The following is a 22,664-nucleotide window of genomic DNA, read 5'->3' as shown; positions in this document are numbered from 1 at the left end:
ACCTGTTTAATGGTATTTTTTGGAAGTCCAGCTAAGAGACCATTACAGTAATCAATCCTGCTAGAAATAAAGGCATGGATAAGTTTCTCCAGGTCTGGTTTAGTCAGAAAATCTCTAATCTTACTGATGTTCTTAAGATGGTAAAATGCTGATCTAGTAACTACTTTAATATGACTACTAAAACTGAGATCTGAGTCCATTAATACACCAAGCCAGTTTTTTAGATTTGAGGGCCCTCGAGTCCAGATACGTAGCCAATCTTTGACTCTCAGTGCTATTCCCAAATAGTCTAATCTCAGTTTTATCTTTATTCAGCTGCAGAAAATTATGTCCCATCCAGTTTGTGATGTGTTTAAGGCACTTGCTTAATGAGTCAACTGGGCCAGAGTCGTTTGGGGACAGGGCCATGTAAATCTGAGTATCATCTACATAGCTGTGATAGGACAGCCCATAGTCCTGTAGAATCTGGCCAAGAGAAAGCATATATAAATTAAATAAATGTGGACCAAGAATAGAGCCCTGGGGGACACCACAGGTTACTGGCATGTTCTCTGAAATATTATTTTCTATTTCTACAAAGTAGTTCCTGCCTTCCAGGTAAGAAACGAACCACTTCAGGACTGTTCCTGAGAGTCCAACCCAGTTTGCGAGTCTATCTATAAGAATCTTATGGTCAATGATATCAAAGGCAGCACTAAGGTCAAGAAGTAATAGAAGAGATACCTTTCCAGCCTCTGTATTTAAGCGGATATCATTAATTACCTTGATTAGAGCAGTCTCAGAGCTGTGATTAGACCGGAACCCGGACTGGAATTTGTCTAGGCTACTGTTAATGAACAAGAAACTAGTGATTTGCCTGAAAACTGTTTTCTCAATGATTTTGCCAATGAACGGTAAATTAGAATTTCTAAATTTTTCTTTTTTAGAAGAGGCTTTACAACTGCAGTTTTTAGTGAGCTCGGAAAAACCCCCGACATGAGTGAGGTGTTTACAATGTGGAGTATGTCTGGTGCTATAGTGTGAAACACACTCTTTAAAAAATTGGTTGGTAGTGTGTCAAGACTACCTAAGTGGATGATTTTAGATGATTAACTGTGTCGATTAAAATTTTATTATCAACAGTACTGAACTCTGACATTTTAACTAAGGAGTTTTTATGAGGTGACGGAGAGGGTACAGACTCATTGTTGGATATAGATGTACTAATCACTCATCTGATATTCTGGATTTTAGTGTTAAAAAAGAATACAAACTCATTACATCTCTCAGTTGATACTAATTCAGGGGCCATTGGTGTGGGTGAGTTAGTAAGTCTGTTGACCACGGTGAAGAGGATTTTGCTGTTGTTAGTGTTATTGTTGATGATGCTAGAGAAATAGGATTGTCGTGTTTTACATATTGTCACGTTGTATTCATGTAGCTTATCTTTGTAGATTTCTTTGTGAATATGAAGACTTGTTTTACGCCATCTGCGTTTTGCCTTGCAACACTCCCTCTTTTGGATTTGAACAACAGAAGCATTTCTCCACGGTGCTTTCTGTTTGCAAGACATAGCCTTCATTTTAACTGGCGCAGTCTCATCCATAACACTGACAATTTTTGTATTAAAACTATTCAGCAGATCATCAACAGCGTTGGATCGTTCACATAATGTAGTACTCATGAAAAGTGTAGCTGTGCAGTCCTTTATAATCCTTTTCTTGACACAAACTAATCTGTCTCTGATGACTGGTGAGGCCCACATATCAAAGAACACACAGTAGTGATCTGAAAACGCGACGTCCTTCACAGTCACTGATATGTTGAGACTCTTTGAGATAACAATATCCAGCGTGTCACCATGACAATGTGTACTCCCTGTAACATGCTGCAAACCCCAAAAGAGTCCAATATGGCACGTAGTTACTTAGCAAAACAGTCCTTGGGATTGTCGATATGTATGTTAAAGTCACCAGCAATAACAAAATGGTCAAAGTCAGTAGAAATAAAACACAGCATCTCTGTAAATTCATCAATAAAATTAGCACTGTACTTTGGAGGCCTGTAGACAGTTACTAGTAATATCTGTGGTGTCCCTTTCAGAACTACACAGAGATTCTCAAACATTATGTCACCAGATGATAACTGCTTGCACTGAAAAGAACCATGGAACAGAGCAGGTAGACCTCCACCTTTTCTACTGGCACGAGATGCATTTAAAAAATGAAAATCTGGAGGAGCCGACTAAAAACAGTTGCAGCACTACATTCATTTAGCCAAGTCTCAGTTAAAAGTATAAAATCAAGCCCATGTGCTGTAATAAAATCATTAATTAAGTGTGATTTGTTTGTGAGAGATCTGATATTTAGAAGAGCTAACTTAGTAACTCGTGCACTTTGCCACAGAATCACATTTTATATGCTGTAGATTGGCTACATTCACAGAATCTGACCTGAACTCTCTGTTCTTTCTCTCTCTGATAAGTACTGGAATGGGAGAGATTACAGGCACCAAAGGTCCAAGCTTGTTTTGAAAACATGTCCTGCTGACATCATCACTGCAGCAGCCAGGACCCGAAAAACATCACTTTTCCTTATCCCTTATCAGCTGACGAAGCTGTGTGAAGCTCCTGCTGGCGATGGGGCCGTGAGCGAAGTTGCCTGTCCGGGGGTCGAGGAGCTTGTCTTTTCCGTTGAGGTGCTCTAGGTGGTGATGGAGCATGATTTTTATTAGGGGACAGTCTGGGGGACTGCAATGGGGAAGTGGCAGTAGATGAGGGTGGAGTAGAGGTCTGCTGCTCCCTCAGGTCGTCCTCAGTGGAGAGAGGATGTTCTGGCTGTGACATGGTGTCATCAGCTTGTACAGGAAAGTTCCTGGATGTTGATGCTGATGCGCCACTACCAAGAGAAGTAGATAGATTGCACACTGAGAAAATGAGATTGTCTGTCAGAAATTTAACACCCTTCTTGTTCGTGTGCAGTCCATCTCTCCTAAAAAGTTCTCTCTTCCCAAAAACAAGTTAAAGTTGTCAATGTAGTTCAGTCCATTTGACCTGCAGCTGTTCTGTAGCCAGGTGTTTAATCCCAGTAACCTTGAGAACATATTGGTGCCTCCTGCAGGTAGAGGTGCACTTATGAAAAATTGTATGTTGAACTTACTGAGTGTGTTAAAGAGGTCATTAAAGTCTATTTTTAAAACTTCAGATTCCTGCTTGACAGTGTCATTCTTTCGAATATGTACAATAATCCTCTTCACATTCATGTACTCAGCCAGTACAGCTGGAAGCTTTGCAGTAAGTTCAGGAACGTTGATGTTTTGCTCGCATCTCACTATGAGTTTTGAGTTTGTTACCCCATTAACAGTGTCATCTCCAAAGATCAGGGTGTCTGCAGTAAGTTTGTTAGGGTTTTGGGACCGGCTGACACTTCTGGCACCTTCTGTGATGTGTTCACTGCGTTTGTGATTCTCACAAAGGGCATGCAGTGGTTCAAATCTGTTTTTCAGCTGAAGTGAATAAGACGGGTATTCTGGTCTGGGTCTGTGCTGTGCTCTCTCAGCAGCAGTGTTGGGTTTAGCAGCTGAATTTCCTGGACCAGCTGTGGTACCAAGAGTAGAAGACAAGACTACAGAGCTATACAAAGCACGGCGCTTGGGTCTAGCTTCAATCTGCACCCATTGCCCATCTCTAGCTCTACTCACGGCAGTGTTGCCCTTCATTCGATCCTCTGGTCTGGATTTGTGTCCCTCCACTGTCCGCTGCTCTGTTAGGTCCTCAGCCCGCTGTCTGCTGCCCGTACTCCCACTCACTGTTACTCCTCGCACAGCTCCGACATGCCAGTCCTTAAACTCTGATAGCAGGTACCGAACATCCCTTTCCAAAGCTGACATTCTCTGTAGAAGTCTGTAACAATTCTGACAGCACATGTGTTGAACAAAATGATGAGGCATTTCACAAGTTTCTTCTACTTTAGCCTGGTGAAAATTGCCTGGTTGTTGGAACAGTCCTGGTTCCTAGAGCAATCGCACTACTTTAAAAAGTATCAAAAGCAGAAGATATCCAGTTTTGGCTTCGTAGTGCTGCTGACTTGTGTATATTAAAAAGCTCAAATACTCTATCACAGAAATACAAGTAGGTTTCGAAAAAATAAAAGGAAAGAAATAGAAGATAGCAGAGCTAAGCACCAAAGCGTCTGAACGGCAAGGAAGCAGGAAGTATCCAGCAGACATATAGATGAACCATGCAACCATAAAACAAATGTATGTTATGGCATTCTGTGCATGTACGAACAAAATATGGTATGATACTATTTTTACTATACTGATACTGAGTATTTATATAATTCTATCTTTAAAACAGCCAAGTGTAATTGAATAATTTGGTGCCAAGCACTGCTGAAATTGCTCAATTAGTGACAACAAACAACTACTCCACCTGTTGCTTTAATAAGGCCAGCAGTGTGCTTTTGTGCTTGTGTGACAGGGAAAGTAGGGCCATCCGACATAATCTATAATTGTGCTTTGTACTCCCAGCCTTGGAGGGCTGAAGCATCACTGGGGATTGAAGAGGCAATCTCCTAATGATAAATCCAGTGCTTAGACTGCTGCACCATTTGGGAGACCCCAATATAATTTTTATTTTAACATGGATTCAGTAGAGATAGACATAGTCTTTTCAAATCTGTAACTGAATGACAGATGACTGTTTTAAATAAGTGTGGGTCTACAAATGTGGAGCGGAATTAGGAACAAATGCCCCCTTTGGCTGTAAGTCATCTCAAAGTATTATAAACCCCTCATAGACCAATCTGACCAAACATACTCTGTCACACTGATTACACTATTCACGTCTTTAAGACACTTATTTATTGCTCCAGCCCCTTGTTCAAATCATATGGGTTTACAGTGATCTCTCATTTTTTGCGGGAATGCGTTCCAAGACCACCAGCGAATTTTATGTATTTAACGAGTATTTGGACTTTTAAAACCCTCCCTGTACTGTTAACAACCCACCCGTTGCATTAAACAGTCATTATATAATGTTTTTCAGCTGGAACTACATGTGATATCCTACCAGTTTCTTTAATAGAGTAATTCCTAAGCTGTGATTTAGCGTAAATAAATTTCACTCGGATGTGGACATGAACAATACATGTACTGTACGTAAGAAATACTTGTAAATTATATATTTTGTCACCTACAGGCCTAGTCTAATACATGTAAATAATAATAAAATACTTTTGGCTATTCATCTTTCATGGTTTCCTAGATTTTCCCTCAATATCCATGATATAGCAGCCATAAGCCCCCTTGAAAAAACCCGCGAAGTAGCGAATCCGCGATAGATGAACTGATAAGTAGCGAGGGATTACTGTATAGCAAACACATGGCCAAGCTGGTTTCTAAAGCTGGAAAAACCTTTTTTGAAATCTGGTATGGCTTACCGTGAATTAATTCCACAATGACTTCCCTTGCTTTGAACAATTGACTTATTGCCTTTAATGTCTGAGAAAACTGATCAATTACAAACCACACTATGGGAAATGCCTGGGTGAATATACATTTTTTTTTAATTTTACTCAGTAATATATTTTTTGTTTTTATTCTTGAAATTAGGCTGTTTTGTAAGTTTATCCTGGTAGAATTCTTCCCCACAGAGCATTCCTCTCTGTAGTATTAATAGCTATTTTTTTGCATTGCAGATGGCCACAGCCTCATGCATATTGTGTGTGTTTGTGGCTATGTGTGCATATTTTAAATATCATCTGCTACAGTAAGTGTTTATATAGCAAATAAATGTCCTAATGAAAAAAGACTCTTTTTTTGTACACACAGGCACTTTTTTGTAGGATGTATTAACCTTATCTATCTATCCCTCTATCTATAGAAACAGCTTTGCTAAGTCTCATCATTTCCCTTTGAACTTCTAACATCTTTAGCAGGATTCTATTAGCACAGCTGGTTTCTAATAATTTACTAGCCAACATAAAATGCAATAAAGCTTGTAACATTACATACTGAACATGTTTAGTATGCAAAACAGCACATTTGCCTGAGCTGTTATTATTTTATTTTGAAACTACATGACACATCCTTCTGAAACAATATTTCCCCCTTGTACTGTAGAGAGGAAGTTCGAGAGAACTCCGTCTGTTGGAAGAAAAGGTTCTCCTTTGTTTGTAAGATGAGTGCCAACCCCAACACAGGTGTTTTGGACCCCTGCATCTGCAGAGTCTCTGTGAGAAAAGTAAGACCTACCTCATTACATATGTATGAATTCTTTATAATTAGTACTTTCACAGGTAGTTTCCCTTACAAGCCTATGTCTGTTTCTATAGACATTAATTCTGACTCAATTTTGGAAATGGCCCAGAACGTTTAGAACACCCATTCATTAAAACAATGACATTTGAAGCATTTCATTTGTCTGACAGAACAGGTACACTGTGCAGAAGATTTTTTTTCTGAGCCACTCAGAACACCATTAAGCTGAATGGCAGAAAACAATGTCTCTTCCCCTTTTGATGATAAGGTTTTGTATGGTATAAAGTCTTGTATTTTCTGACATGGATTCTTAAAGATGGGGTTAAAAGGTTATCAGCTTGATTGGAAAACCATAAACTCTGCCCATTTAAAATAAGCTTCACCTGCACAGGAAAACTATTTTGTCATTCACAGATTGTTGATGTCTGCTTGGATTTTAGCGCTTATAAATGCTGTCTTTCCATGTCTAAGATACCTGGTAGCTGCTCTTATCTGTTCAGTGGAAGTGGGCAGAGGTAAATATATATGCTACTTTTGTACTACCCAGTCAATGAGTTTGAGACTTATCCTGTTTTCTTTACAGGAACTCAAAGGAGGAAAAGCTTATTCAAAGGTAAGAGAAATTTTCCTCATCCTACTACAAACCCTACTACTATACAGGGTATAAATGACAAAGAACTGACATCAATATTTTGTTACTTGCAGAAAATAATATTTTTAGCCAATTCTGTTAGTCAACTCTTGAAATTTTAACACCACGTAAATGGCAGTTGGCTTTATAGATCTTAAGAGAAATAAAAAAGACATATGGGAAACACAATTTTGTTCCCAAAGTGATAATACACTTAGAAATCTGCACATTCAACATTAAATACAAGCTAAAGTTATATTCAGCATGTATGATGTTGTGATCTTCCCAGTTTTGTATGATGGTTCATTTAAGCACAAAATGAATGCTTTTCAGCATATGCAGAATTCCTATGTAGATTAGACTAAATGGTAGTTACAGATGTGTCCTGTCACACACAAATATAGGGAAAGTTAAGTTCATAAGGACACTAATCGAGCCAATCTTTTGTTTCCCAGGACTGTGGCTAAGTATGTATTTCCCTAAGCTAAATATACCCCAGCTCCTCAGGACCACCTTAAATAAGTGTGTCTAGAATCTGAAAGTGCCATAAGTGGCCAGCATATTTTACAAGAACTCAACAGGAAATATGACTGCATGCTATGCCAGAAAACTCTCCCATTAATGTAATGAAATTACCTGAAAGTTGTAGGGTACAAAAAGTTGCTGGTTAATAGTAAAAAATGTTATCACACCTTATGTGTTTTTGTATTAAAGGAAAAGTCAGATTTTGGATGAGAGGAGTTAGATTTTTACTGCCTCATGCTTTAGAAGAGCTGCCAAAAAGCTTTGGCATTGGTTGACCAGCTGGAAAATATTGTTTTTCAGAAGTCTTCATTTTTTATCATCTTGGATTTTTCATCATTTGCACAATGAACTTTATTGCACAAGGGGAAAAAATAGCAGAACAAATAAAGGAATGCCCTATATGCCCCAATGACTCAGAATCCAGCTTCTAAAGTGGTTCTCTACAAATCTACAAATTTTTGTACTCCTAACATATATGTAACATGAATGTTCAGTGCTGTTTAACAGCTAGTATGTCCAAGTGATTGATTAGTAAATAAAATGTTGTACTTTGTTCTGACAGATTAATGTCAATGTAGACATTAGAATATAGAATAACATCTCAAGTATATTTATATCTATATTTTATTGTTCATAATGTTTATTAACAATACAGTTCATTATACTATTTTAATACTTCGCTCTGTATTTCAGAGGACATACTTCAGAGTTTATGGTTTGAAATTTTCACAGTATGAAAATCAAGTATAAAAATACCATGATTCTAATCATCCAGCATGGTTTCCTCCCACGGTCCCAAAACATACATTGGTAGGTGGATTGGCTACTCTAAAACTGTCTATAGGTGTGAGTGAATGTGTGTGTGTGTGTGTGTGTGTGTGTGTGTTTTGCCCTTTGAAGGACTGGCACACCCTTAAGAGTGTGTTTTTGCCTTGCGCCCAGTGAGTTTTGGTAGGCACCAGACCCACTTGTTACAGACAATAAACTAATAAATTAATAATCATCCATTTAAAGACACAAACCACTGGTGAACATTAAAGGAAAATATAATTAAGAAAGCTCGATAAAAGCATTTTTATTAAATTTTGTTGTGTGTATATATAGCAAACAAAAACTTTAGCAAGTAAATAACGTATGAGAGAGTTTAATTTCATTTTTTCATGATTTCATGAGATAAGCCTGATTGTTCTCATGCTATATCTGTTTGTCTGTTTCTGAGGAATTTCCAAGCACCATAGGTTCTAAAAAATTACTAAAAAATGCAATGTTAAACAATTCCCAATTCCAAATCCTAATTAAGGATTCCCAATTAATTCCTAATTAAATTCCCAATTAAGATTATGAAGGTTAGATTTTAATTTAATTTGTCTTCCAATCTTTAATTGCAATTATAAACATGTAAACACATATCCAAAATACATTATTTTGATTTATATTATACATAACTAATGGAATGTTTTCAAACAATTTCACACCATAGCTGAGTTCATAATATGCGGTAAAACAGGAAACTGACAGCGCGAACATCCTGGCAGTGAAAATGAGCGGATGTAGTTTTTGGAGACCCTGTAATCAGTCATAGTGTCCGGGAAGAAGTATGGGTTCCGTTTGGTCGGCATAGTCCTCAGCTGAATACAGTGCAAGCCAAATGTCCTGTAAGTCACTATGGTGTAAGTGTTGCTGAATTATAAAGAGATAGACAGACATGCTGAGAGACCAATAACAACTTTTTATGGAGTCTATATTTAATACATTTTGCCATTTTAAAAACCCATTACCTACATTTTTCTTGCATTGTATTTTACTCTGCTGGGGTGCGCTTATGTTTGTGTGGGTATATATTCACAAATTTCTTTTAATGTTTGGTTTATATATTCATTTTTCAAAACTGTACTTTTCTTATACTCTATAATTTAAAACTCATTGTTACTGTAACTTTCAGACTGACAGTTGCGAAATTAATTCACACATGAACAAAGTACATGTTTTTTTGATTTTCTAATTAAAAATAACTTAACATATCCTGAACACAGAACACACTTTTACACATTTTAATGCCCAGTTAGGCCTTTTATTTATAGGAACAATTAAAAGTAAAACAGTGGATTTTAGGTCCAGTTGTGTTCCCTAAAGATACATTACAATCTATTTTCCAGAAGGAGTTCATTATAAAACTGTGTAAAATAAAAGAACATAATATAAGTCCATGAGTTGAAACTGGGCATATGAAATCAACACTATCTACAAGCTAAAAATTTAGAATAGAATATGGTACAATTATATTCCCTATGCACCCCTGAGGGTAATACAATAGTGACAGCAAAAGGTACCTCTAAAGTACCTCTTTTTCTGATTGTGTACTAATCCAAGATATCATTTCACAGAACATAGTAAACTCATTCATTCATTCATTATCTGTAACCGCTTATCCAATTCAGGGTCACGGTACATAGTAAACTATGGACCCTTATTTTGCATTAAAAATTAGTGTTTTGAAAGAATCTGAGTCATGTCTGGGTGGCACGGTGGTGCAGCAGGTAGTGTCGCAGTCACACAGCTCCAGGGACCTGGAGGTTGTGGGTTTGATTCCCGCTCCGGGTGACTGTCTGGGAGTTGGTGTGTTCTTCCGGTGTCTGCGTGGGTTTCCTCCGGGTGCTCCGGTTTCCTCCCACAGTCCAAAAACACACGTTGGTAGGTGGAGACTGAAAAAGACGTAAAAGTATTCGTAGGTGTGAGTGAATGTGTCTGTGTTGCTCTGTGAAGGACTGGCGCCCCCTCCAGGGTGTATTCCTGCCTTGCACCCAATGATTCCAGGTAGGCTCTGGACCCACGGCGACCTGGAACTGGATAAGCGGTTACAGATAATGAATGAATGAATGAGTCATGTCTGATGTGTTGCACTTTTCTCAGCTGGGCTTTGCTGATCTGAACATGGCAGAGTTTGCTGGTTCAGGTTCCACTGTGCGCTGTTGTCTGCTTGAAGGCTACAACACAAAGAACACTCGACAGGACAACTCCATTCTAAAGGTTAGAGGTCAAATTGTTATTAGTTTACACTACAAACTCAAATTAGTTTAAACTACAAATTTTTTTGTGTGTACAGTGGCTGTGAAAAGTGGGTTAAATGATCAATAGAGTATAGAATTTATTTTCATTGACCCAAACTTAACTTTAGATTTGTTGCTTTCACTACTTCCTGTTTAATTGGTGATTTTGCTTCCTAAGGTGACCATTGGGATGACTCTCTTATCTGCAGACCCCTGTTTTAAAATGTAAGCTCTTGGGTCTCATCACACAGCAATGAGTTGATGTATGGTGCCCTCTGTTGGTCTGTTGATTGTATTTATCTTTCTGTTTGCCTTTTATTTTAATGATGCTTGAACTTTGTCTAGTTAACTAGTTATTCTGATTAATACTTTTTTAAATCCAACATCAGTCCTACAAGTACTGCCAAATCTACATCAGTGCCAGGCAGAGAGCCATCCCTACAGCTGGACTGTAAAGGGGAGGGTACAGCTTTGGTACCATTGCCTCTTCTGACCAAACCCAGATCCTCCATCCTTAGTCCAGGTAAGTCCAGTGCACAAAATAATAATAATAATATTTAAGATATATAGTTGTAAGCTTAAAGGCGCTTTTAAAGAACAGGGATATATCAAAGTCTGATCTTCAAAACATGTTTGCGATTTCTGAGGAAATTTAATATTGTCCGAACATCTGTCTGTGAGCTGAATCTCAAAAGAACATCTTAATGTTCTGGAAAGGTCCAGTCAAAATTGTGACCTTAATCCAATAGAAATGTTGTGGAAGGATCTGAAGTAAGCAGTTAATGGGAGGAAAACCACCAACATGACAGAAGTTAAGCTGTTTTGTGTGAATAAATGGGCTAAAAACTCTTAAGCTGATGTGCAGTTACTGCTGCACAAGGTAGTCTCACCAGATAATAAAAGCAAAAGATCAGACATAGCAATGCTTCTTGAGTCTTTAAACGCTGAGTCTACTCACTGTCCACTCTGTTAATGTGCTTTTCCACCACATTGGTCCAGCTCTACATGACTCGACATGACACGAGTCGGTTCGGCATGCTTAAAACATGTCGCTTTTCCACTGGCAGGGCTCCCCTGTGAAATGGAGCAAGTGACATCGCAAAACCCTGTCTCTCAGGAATCGCAGGGTTTAAATGTCACCATATAGTACCTACTCAGCACAGTTGGAACCTGGAGTGAGCTTGGACCGGGACCAGATTTGGCCAGTTTGAAAAGCAAAACAGTCAAGCCGAGGCGAGAAGAGTTGTGTACGTTCCATGCAGTGGAAAAGCGCCATAAGACACACCTACATCATTGGTCCACTTTTTATTTGTAAAGTCAGAGAGAGTAGCTCATGTGTTGCTGAACAACTTGTGTCCTCAATTACCGACCTCTTAATGGAATGTCATTAATTAGTCTGACACTGATGAACATAATATAAATGGCCAAATATTCATTACAATGAATGTTATATCAACTGCCACCCTCCAAACTAACAGAAGTCGCACTCTCCTGAGTATTAAGCTTGATGTACGATTCTGCATCAAACCTATGCTGTAGGACACACATTGAACCATACCCTACTCTGTAGCAACTCTCCAGAAATATAACTAACTACCCGACATATCGATGTAGACAGTGACTTTGACTGTGATTAGTCTGCAGTAAAGCAAACATAGATCAAGTTGAATGAAGAAGTCCAAAAATATGAAATCCTGCACACTACAGACACTGTACCCGGCAGTAAATTCACAGCCAGAGATTTCATCAGATATTGGTTTGGATGTTACAGAATTAATAAAAAGGTTAAACAAAGAAAAATGTCTCAGAAAAAAAAAAACAAAAAAAAAAACAACATTTGCAATGAGGAGTGGGTACATAGGAGAAATCTGCTGTTTCTGCAATGCTGATCCAAGATTAGCATTAACAGAGGCTCTGTTCTCCCTATTACAGTTAAGTGAAGCATCACAATAATTTTGAAACTGTAATTTTAAGGTAAAAATATTACATAATATTACATTACATAACTTTAAACTCTGTTTTTGTCTTCATAGTTACAAAAGAGGGCCTATTGTTTGAGTTATCTCTGCAATTGTGAGCTGTTTTTTCTCTGTTTCTTAAATACATTTTTATTTTATTTTCACTGGCTTTTTGCCTGATAGGTTTTTTTTAAAATATGATTTGGAATATTTCTTGACCTTGCTTCAAGTATTGTGTTAATTTACACTGTACAGTGTGTGCAGAATTATTAGGCAAATGAGTATTTTGATCACATCATCCTTTTTATAGGCGGCATGGTGGCGCAGCAGGTAGTGTCGCAGTCACACAGCTCCAGGGGCCTGGAGGTTGTGGGTTCGTTTCCCGCTCCAGGTGACTGTCTGCGAGGAGTTGGTGTGTTCTCCCCGTGTCCGTGTAGGTTTCTTCCGGGTGTTCCGGTTTCCTCCCACAGTCCAAAAACACACGTTGCAGGTGGACTGGCAACTCAAAAGTGTGCGTGTGTGTTGCCCTGTGAAGGACTGGCCCCCCCTCCAGGGTGTATTCCCGCCTTGCGCCCAATGATTCCAGGTAGGCTCTGGACCCACCACGACCCTGGATAAGCGGTTATGAATAATGAACGAATGAAAATGAATCCTTTTTATACATGTTGTCCTACTCCAAGCTGTAAAGGCTTGAAAGCCAACTACCAATTAAGTAAATCAGGTAATGTGCATCTCTGTAATAAGAAGGGATGTGGTCTAATGACATCAACACCCTATATAAGGTGTGCTTAATTATTAGTGAACTTCATTTCCTTTGGCCAAATCGGTCAGAAGAGAGATTTGACGGACTCTGAAAAGTCAAAAATTTTGAGATGTCTTGCAGAGGGATGCAGCAGTCTTGAAATTGCCAAACATTTGATCACCGAACAATCAAGCGTTTCATGGCAAATAGCCAACAGGGTCGCAAGAAGCGTGTTGAATTGAGAAGCCCATGAATTGAGGAAAATCAAGCATGAAGCTGCCAAGATGCCATTTGCCACCAGTTTTGCCATATTTCAGAGCTGCAGTGTTACTGGAGTATCAAGAAGCACAAGGTGTACAATACTCAGGGACATGGCCAAGGTAAGGAAGGCTTTGAACAAGAAACATAAGATAAAACGTCAAGACTGGGCCAAGAAATATCTTAAGACTGATTTTTCTAAGGTAATATGGACAGATGAAATTGGTGACTCTTGATGGGCCAGAGGCTGGATCAGTGAAGGGCAGAGAGCTTCACTCCGACTCAGATGCCAGCAAGGTGGAGGTGGGGTACTGGTATGGGCTGATATCATCAAAGATGGACTTGTGGGGCCTTTTCGGGTTGAGGATGGAGTGAAGCTCAACTCCCAGACCTACTGGCAGTTTCTGGAAGACACCTTCTTCAAGCAGTTGTACAGGAAGAAGTCGGTATCATTCAAGAAAAACATGATTTTCATGCAGGACAATGCTCCATCACATGCATCCAAATACTCCACAGTGTGCCTGGCCAGTAAAGGTCTAAAAGAAGAAAAAATAATGACATGGCCCCCTTGTTCACCTGATCTGAACCCCATAGAGAACCTGTGGTCCCTCATAAAATGTGAGATCTACAGGGAGGGAAAACACTACACCTTTCTGAACATTGTCTGGGAGGCTGTGGTGGCAGCTGCACGCAATGTTGATCGTAAACAGATCAAGCAACTGACAGAATCTATGGATGGAAGGCTTTTGAATGTCATCGTAAAGAAAGGTGGCTATATTGGTCACTGATTTGTTTTTGGTTTTGTTTTTGAATGTCAGAAATGTTTATTTCTAAATTCTGTGTTGTTATATTGTTTTACCTGGTGAAAATAAACAAGTGTTATGGGTAGAAATTAGATTTTTATTAAGTTGCCTAATAATTCTGCACAGTAATGGTTACCTGCACAAACAGATATCCTCCTAACATAGCCAAATCTAAAAAAAACCCACTTCAACTTCCAAAAATATTAAGCTTTGATATTTATGAGTCTTTTGGGTTGATTGGGAACAAAGTTGTTGTTCAATAATAAAAAGAATTCTCTCAAATACACCTAATAATTCTGCACACACTGTTAAATAATCCTGTAGCTGATTCTCAAATCATTGTTAATTCATAACAGTTCTAAGAACTGAAACAAGTGAATACTTGCTGTCTGAAATATGCACAGCAGTTAAAATAAAAGTCTGCTTTTCTTATCACTTGGTTTTAGGCGGAGAAACTTGAGGTTCGCTTGTTTTAGCGCTACAACTGCTTCTATCCATCTCCTGGCAACAGTGCCATGAGGAGAAATGTGTGGAGTTGGGAGATTTGTTCAGACTTGTTATGGTTTTACCCATAAAAAGTAAGGTATTTGACTTTGAAATGTAGTGGAGTTAAAGTAAAAAGCAACCCAAAATGAAAATACTTCAGTAAAGTTCAAATACACGAAAAAACTACATAAGTACAGTAACTGTCCACCACTGCCAACAGACAATCTTGTGTTTTATTTACATTTACACACTAAATGTGCTTATTAACATGCAATGTATAAGAAATATCATTTGTGCTCTCTCTGCTTAAATTGAATAAATGATTTCTTTCTGTGTTTGTATTGTTTAGGTCTACTAGAAGAGTGCGATCAAAGCCAATTCAGCACAGATGACACTTTTCACATTGGTCACTCCCGTAACTCCAGCTATGCTAGTCTACAGAGCAAGCTGTCCGGTATGTGTATGCCTTTGTTCACCATGAAACTGTGTAATGCTGCATTTGTGTTAAAAGGAATCAGCACATAACTACACTTTTGAAGAGATGGATACTCTTATACACAAAAACAAAACAGTAAATTCAAATGTTATGCTTCACTGATTTCACTGACTACTGTCATTAGTTCCCCAGTTCCACCCTATAAAAAAATGTTTAATGTTAAAAAAATGTAAAAAACTACAGAAATATATATATATATATATAAGTAAGTATAGTAAGTAATAAAAGAAAAAGGTATTAAACCAATAGATATTACTAAACCAAATGCCACAATAAAACCACAGTTTTAGGAGAATATAAGTCAACTTTTAGAGAAACAAAATAATGTTAAAAAAGGTAAAAACATTTTAAAACAACCAACATAATGATTACCTTTAAAATATAAAAAATGAAAAACTAAAGAAATGATAGAAAGTAAAAAATAAGAATATAAAATATAGTAATTGGTTAAGAAATAAACAAAACAATAAACTAATCATAATTCCAGTATGAGTAATAAGAGACTATTTTCCTCTAAATTCCTTATTTAGTTTATTAGTTTTTTTTCTTTTTTTAGGAAAGCTTTTAAAACCTTGTGGGTAGGAACCATTTTCTTCCAAATTGCAAAATGCTAAATATAAAAACTTCCCACCTAGTAAATTTGCACCCTCTAGTATTGACAGAGATGTGGTGATATAAAAAGCAAATAAAACAGCTACAGGCAGAATTGATGTAATTAGTGTTTCCTGTAGTGAATTTCACTGTGCACTGTGATTAAAATAAAATTTTCCAGTTCAGTAAAAACTGTTTGTTACTGGCAGTTTTTCTAGGGCTAGACAATATGGACAAAATGTATATTATTATTATATATGATATAATATTATTATATATGATATAATTCTAGTATAAATATGAACAGTATAAAATTCACTGAAAATCTTCCAAGAGCAAATAAGAAACATGACATCACCATGAAACATATTCATTTTAAATTGAACGTGCTGAATTAACAACAGCGCCCTGTAACAGTGCATTTTTTGGTGTTAAGTAATATTCTAATTTTCTGAGATACTGAATTTGGGGTTTTCATTATAATACAAGTTTCACTTTGGAATGGAATTACTGAAATATATAAACTTTTTCATGATATTTTTATTTTATGATTAGCACCTGTAGTCCATTTCATTATATGAATGTATAATCAATGTTCAATATTTGTTATTATGTTTAATAAATCAGTTGTGTTAATAAAACCAATCCTTGGTTATTTATTTGTCTGTGCATTATGCTTTTACTAGCACTTTATGGTCAGATTAAATTTCGGAGCCAAGACCCCTTCAGCAGATCAATAAGCATAATGATTAATTAATAATAATTAATTATAGCTAAGATGCTATATATAATTTTAATGGCAATCAACAGTGGGACTTGACACCACACTGATCATGTTAAGATGTACAATTGCTGTTTGTTTAGCAAAATATAACACATAGAAAAAAAAAGAAAAAAAATATATATATATATTTTTTTTTGCTCTGTTTGATAAAGAAATACATAGATACTTATTGTTTCACTTCAAAAAACATGACGTTTGAACAAATGTTTAAACAGACTAAACAATATGTCTGTGTGGATGTAGGCTACAGCACAGAACATTCCTGCTCCTCCAGTCTCTCAGATCTGACCCACTGCAGGAACACTTCAACAGGCAGCAGTGTGAGTGCTGATGCTCCCTCAGAAAGTGACAGTCGCCCTGAGAGACCCCAAAGACCTCCTCGGCCTGTACTGCCCTCCAGCAGACCTCTGAGGTATCACCAATCCTTCCAGTATTCTCTTCAACCAGGCCACAGTCATGGTAATTAATAGATCAGGGGTTAACTAATATGTGAAAATGTTTTATTTTTCAATACACCACACATTAGTGGGCAGGGAAAAATAGTATTAACTAAGGTTTCACCTTCTCCTACTATCTTGTGCATACCTGATAAAGCTGAGGACTGTGCCCATTTTTACAGAATTACCAGAAACCTATACCTCATTCAATCATAACATTAATGATTGTGTGACATTTTTTTAGTTTGGCAACTATAGATTCTAGTCCCTCTGTTGCTCTGTATAATTTATTAGCTCTGTTATACCTTTTTTTAATTATTTATTTATTTATTTATTTATTTTTAATCATTGGTGAGGATCAACCCCCCAAAAAAAGTGGACAGTAAGGGAGCCCAGTGTTTAAGAACTTCAGAAGCACTACTGTGTCTAATCCATTGATACAAGAAAAACATTCCCTAACATGCCACAACCACACTGCAGTATACTTGCTCTCTTGTGATCTTGTGGGGCTCCTGACATTTGAATGTTTGAAAAGGAGCTAACAAAGTAAACAGCCACAGATAGACAACTGATAAAATGGCCAATGATTGTACAAACAAGGTTATTTTAATGTTGTGGCCGGTCAGTCTAGATTTACAGATTTCTGTGACACATTTCTTTCTTTCCCTTCAACAGGAGAAAGCAGGATTCTGTGGAGAATCACCCCACCTGGGTAAATGACACACGTATTGATGCTGATGACATCGTAGAAAAGATAGTTCAGAGTCAGAACTTTGCTGATAACAGTAGCAATGAAGGTGGGTAACAACAAAGTAAAAAATTACATGACTTCATTTTAAAGGCAATGATTAGATTTTTTTATTTTAATCAAAAGACACTGTTTCCACACCATTTCCTAGCTCTCCAGTCTGTTTGTGTAATGAGATGGCTATCTGCAGGGGAAACTAGAAAGGGTAAACTCTGTAATAGCAGTCCTGGTAGAATTTACCAAGAAAAAAAGCCTCAAGTACAGATATGATTGAACCAGTAGGAATTGAACCAAGGCTGTTTGGGTAAGAGAGCAGTGTGAGTACCACTATACTGTGCGGGAGGTAATTCTTGGAACTAAATCAAAGGAAACTTAAAAGGGGACAGAAACTGACAAAATAGGAAAACACAGGATGAAAAGATGTTAAGAAAGAACAAAAACTCACAAAACCAGAAAAAAGTGCTTGGAGTGGGCATCAATCACCCATGAGTAGTAGTGATTGTGACAAGCAGCTGACAAACCCATTACGCCACCAGGGACATACAGAAGATGTCACAACAAAGGGGATAAAGAAAGGAGAACTCAATAAAGGCAGGAAAGAATATAAAAATGAGTTGTGTTTCCATTCAATGCACTTTTGCGAATAAACTTAAAATGACGTAGGATCCTGTCATCAGGAACGGCATCGAAATGAGGGAGAGGGTGTGGGTCGTTTATATCAAAAACGCATTTTATATCAAAAAGCTTGATTTAATATTTTTTTTTTGTTGGGCGTCTGTGTCATTTCTGTGATACAGAGCTTGTTCTTAATATTTTGAGTGGAAATGCTCTGTGGACTCTGGCTTTTGTTCAGTGCTGCTGTGTGTCTACTGTATTCCACACATGCACTAAAATAAAGTCTTGAGGGGTGGTGTGAGAACAGAGTGGTAAAATTTGGAGAGAAGAGAAAAGGAAGGAGGGGGGAAGTCCATTAAAAGCCTGTTGCTGCGGGATCAGTCTGGGGATCTGGACTGTAGATGCTGTAGATGGAATGGACTCTAAATTCGGGAGAGCACTTACTACATAAAAGTAGTTTGGAGACTGAAAATGCTGAATGAAATCTTATACAAATTGACCTTCAGCCATGTGCATAAACATGTTGTTTTTCCCCCTCAAGCATACCATTTCACCTTAAAAGATGCTGAGTTTTGTGATGTAAACAAATGAGGGAACAGTGTTTCGCTACAAATAGTTGATGTAGCCATTAAGTGAATCTTACATGTTCTTGACTTTGTCTTTGATCTTTGCCTTCAATCCTCTTTATCTCTCCAAATTGCTTCATCCTTTTCACTTTTTTTCTTTTAGATAGCAATTTGAGATTGTTTGTCAGTAGAGATGGCACAACAGCATTAAGTGGAATTCAACTGGGGAATCGGTGAGTTTGTTACACTGTATTGTATTAATATGAATAATAAAATTTATAATTTTATATATTAATCAATGTCAACCACTCCTTCTTCAATGTTATTTTACATATAAAAGAGACAGTTATATTTCTTGTGTTTAACATCTTCAAAATATCTTTTGATAGGGTCCCTCCTGGAGTGTATGAACCAGTAGTTATTGAAAGCCATTAATAATAGTTTTTCCTCTACCACTGAGAAAGACCTGACAAAAATATGGATTCCAGCATATTTCTTTCATTGGAGTCAGTGGAGGATATGTGCCTGTGGGATACCTTTTCAGACAAACTCAACCACTGCTTTAGCTTTTGCTTGTGCACCCTTACTTAAAGGTCTCCACCTCTATTTTCAACTGCATTGACACATGCTCCACATCGATCAATGGATATTTTGTTGAAGGCATACTGTCTATGTAAAATTTACACCAAACTGTGCTTTTAACTCATTACCAGTACCACACAACAAAAGGCTACTGGCAGTGGAATTTTATTTATTTTTTAAAAGCGGTGATGTAGGTGAGTCTGTATTTTATATATACGCATCTACCACATATGCATATAGGGTGTCTACATTGAGTGGTCCATAGTTCAAAATTCTAGCAAATTCTTGTTTTACTAAGTTGCCATGGGATCACGTCAGTAAATATCCCTGACCCCAGAGTTTTTTTGTATTTTTTTTTTCATTGAGAATCGAGTTGAAGTTTGTTGGTGAGTATGTTTTCTTTTTCAGACATAACCTATTAAAGCTGGCAATATACCGATTTTTTTTTTTTACTGATTATTTTTAAGCAGGAATATTACTTAACTCTATATATTGATGCTGTATTCCTGGAGTACCAGCTGGACTGAGTACTGTTTGAGTATGACAGTTAAGGAAATGTGAGGTTCTATTTGATCTCAGATCAGTATCTGGTTTGCATATATAGATGAGCACCAGTGTTATGCCTTGACAAAAAGGCATAGGAAGGCCATAGGAAATCCATTTTTTAAATATATTCATTTTAATAAATGTGCCATTTATCCCTCAGATTGGCAGGGATTGTTGTTTAACATTAGTCTCCTTACATAAACTGCACTTTAGATAAAACATCTTTATGATAAAACATAATTTCACTCTGGGATCCAATGGATAAGGCTGTTGAAATATTTACTTTGTTGGATCAGATATTAGGTGTTATGTGATGTGCCTCATTGAACACTTCACACATTTGCAAGTTATATACTATAACTTAATTTCATATAAATGGTTTCCAGACTGCCTTGTTTCATATTTTACCTGTTGAATTATAAAATAAAGTGAAAAAAGTGAACTACTCTTTTTTCAAAATGCATAAAAATGTATGATTTTAACAGTGGTTGCGTTCTATCAAAAAAAAAAAAAAAAAAGCCATATTTTTATAGATTAAATATACATACTAGATCTCACTGTTTATTTCGGGTAAACTCATTGGTCATTTTGTTTTTCACGTTTGAGTCCTCTGATGAAATAACATTTGCTTTTGTAGTACCATTCAAAATTGTATTTATTTATTTTTTTAAATACTCTTGTCTGAAAAGGTTTGTGAGCCTTGAACCCATAAACTAACAGTTTCTCAAGCTCTGTGAAAATAAATGTATAAGTTAAAGAATTTTATCATTTTAATGTAATTAACTTTTATTTCTATATAGCTATTTTCACAAATCTAAAAATTTTAATACATAAAGTAAAATGTAAGTGTGCTTTTTGTTTTTTTAAGTTTGCATTTCTGTACATTCGTTCATTCATTCTCTGTAACCGCTTATCCAGTTCAATTAAAATAGTTGCTTATTTTGAATATAGTTTTCAATATTTTCTCATTTAAGAATAAATGAATACCCTACACACACTTCTGAAAGAAGCTAGTCAGAACTGAGACTTTCTCAGTGGAGGAGTTTAAATGGGTTTTAGGTTTACCTAAGATAAGCTATGCTCACAGGCACTGGGGCAGGAACATGGATTTTCCACTCAGATCTTCAGAGGTGTTTTAATGTGTTAGAACCTCAGTCTGTAGAAAATGGAGCATTTGTGATGCAGCAATAGTATATACAGGTTTTAGGAAAACAGACTCCCACACAGACAATGTCTCTTTCAAGGAAGATTTTGTACATTTTTCAGAAGAGTCTGAGTGCTTAACAGGCCTTCCTGCACCCCAGACCTTTCAGCAAAAGAAAACACTTGACACATCATGAAACGATAAATTTAGCAAAGGCAGCACAGGACTTTTTAGCTGTTGGAATTCTACATTATACAAGAATGGGACAACATTCCATGCCTAAATCTCCAGCAAATCCCAGTTCCTAGATGTTAAAATGTAGGGGGGATTCTACATGATGGTGATGATATTCTGTGTTTACTTCCATTTTGCACAGTATCCCAACATTTTTTAAATTGGGGATGTATAATAATTCAATAATCTTAATATGGTGAGGGATTTCTATGATCCAGAAGCCTGACTCATTTTTTACAAAACTTGTATATCATTTCTTCTGTCCCTATAATCCTCACCAATACACTGGACACATTGTCCTTTTTGACAAGATAATCTGTTTACCTTTACATGAAATCTCTGGATTATTTATGACACACCAGAGAATAGACCACCATTTATCATTCAGAATTTCACGTAGAAATGCAGATATATCAGCATAAATTATTTGTTCCCGGCAATGTCCTATTCCTTTATCAAGTATATATCATCCTGGTCAAGCTGCTCCCATGACAGCTCAATAGGATTCAGATTCAGAGACTGTGCTGGCCACTCCATTACAGTCAGAATTCTGGCTGACTTCTTATATTTTAAATATTGCTGACATTAGTGATGACTGATATGAGCGCAAATCAATATCAAGGTTAATTGTATATTTAACCATGATTACGATTAATGAATGATTGTTTTGTTTTTTATTTTTGACCCTCATAGTTCAATGATAAGGCATATACTGTAAATATGCCCAGTTTTAAAGCTGGGATATTTTTTCAAATGTTGCTGGGAGCTTGTTCCTCTCTTGTTTTTTGACCACTGTTTATATTTCGTGTGTGATTGTGCTTTGGTCGCTGAAATGTCGTTTTTTCTCAGCGTTTACATTTGACTTCTTTTTCTAATCTGTTTCATCTTAATTATAGTCAAAACACAGCACGTCCAAACCACAGACACTGTGTTTTTCTTTGGTACTAGGTGCTTGAGTCAGTTGGTCAGCCTTGTCATTTAGTTGGGGACATAACAGAATAAAATTAATCAATATAATTGACATAGACAAGATTATGTCCATTAGAAATTCTGAATGTCGATTTCAATTCATCCATCCATCCATCCATTATCCACCGCTTATCCGGGTCCGGGTCGTGGGGGAAGCAGTCGGAGCAAAGAAACCCAGACCTCCCTCTCCCCAGCCACCGACTCTAGCTCCTCCGAGGGTATACCGAGGCGTTCCCAGGCCAGTGGAGACATATAGTCTCTC

General features: G+C 37.1%; 1 protein-coding gene across 2 annotated transcripts in view; it reads left to right on the top strand.

Moving 5' to 3' along the window:
* eeig1a (estrogen-induced osteoclastogenesis regulator 1a) overlaps window positions 1–20,785 on the top strand; it is a 47,005-nt gene extending 26,220 nt beyond the window's left edge. The window contains exons 3-13 of one of the 2 annotated variants that reach the window (XM_066644617.1): window positions 6,103–6,223; window positions 6,824–6,853; window positions 10,307–10,423; window positions 10,622–10,668; window positions 10,833–10,966; window positions 12,712–12,987; window positions 15,040–15,144; window positions 16,805–16,973; window positions 17,674–17,795; window positions 19,091–19,160; window positions 19,317–20,785. In XM_066644617.1, the coding sequence (XP_066500714.1) occupies window positions 6,103–6,223; window positions 6,824–6,853; window positions 10,307–10,423; window positions 10,622–10,668; window positions 10,833–10,966; window positions 12,712–12,987; window positions 15,040–15,144; window positions 16,805–16,973; window positions 17,674–17,795; window positions 19,091–19,160; window positions 19,317–19,362 (1,237 nt within the window). In that variant the 3' untranslated portion in view covers window positions 19,363–20,785. The remainder of the gene's footprint in view (window positions 1–6,102; window positions 6,224–6,823; window positions 6,854–10,306; window positions 10,424–10,621; window positions 10,669–10,832; window positions 10,967–12,711; window positions 12,988–15,039; window positions 15,145–16,804; window positions 16,974–17,673; window positions 17,796–19,090; window positions 19,161–19,316) is intronic. The other variant, XM_066644618.1, reaches the window with a different exon arrangement.
* The last annotated feature ends 1,879 nt before the right edge of the window (window positions 20,786–22,664 follow it).

The sequence above is a fragment of the Hoplias malabaricus genome, chromosome 14, assembly GCF_029633855.1.
Source record: "Hoplias malabaricus isolate fHopMal1 chromosome 14, fHopMal1.hap1, whole genome shotgun sequence".
Classification (NCBI taxonomy): Eukaryota; Metazoa; Chordata; class Actinopteri; order Characiformes; family Erythrinidae; genus Hoplias; species Hoplias malabaricus.
This window is presented reverse-complemented; position numbering and strand designations above follow the sequence as displayed.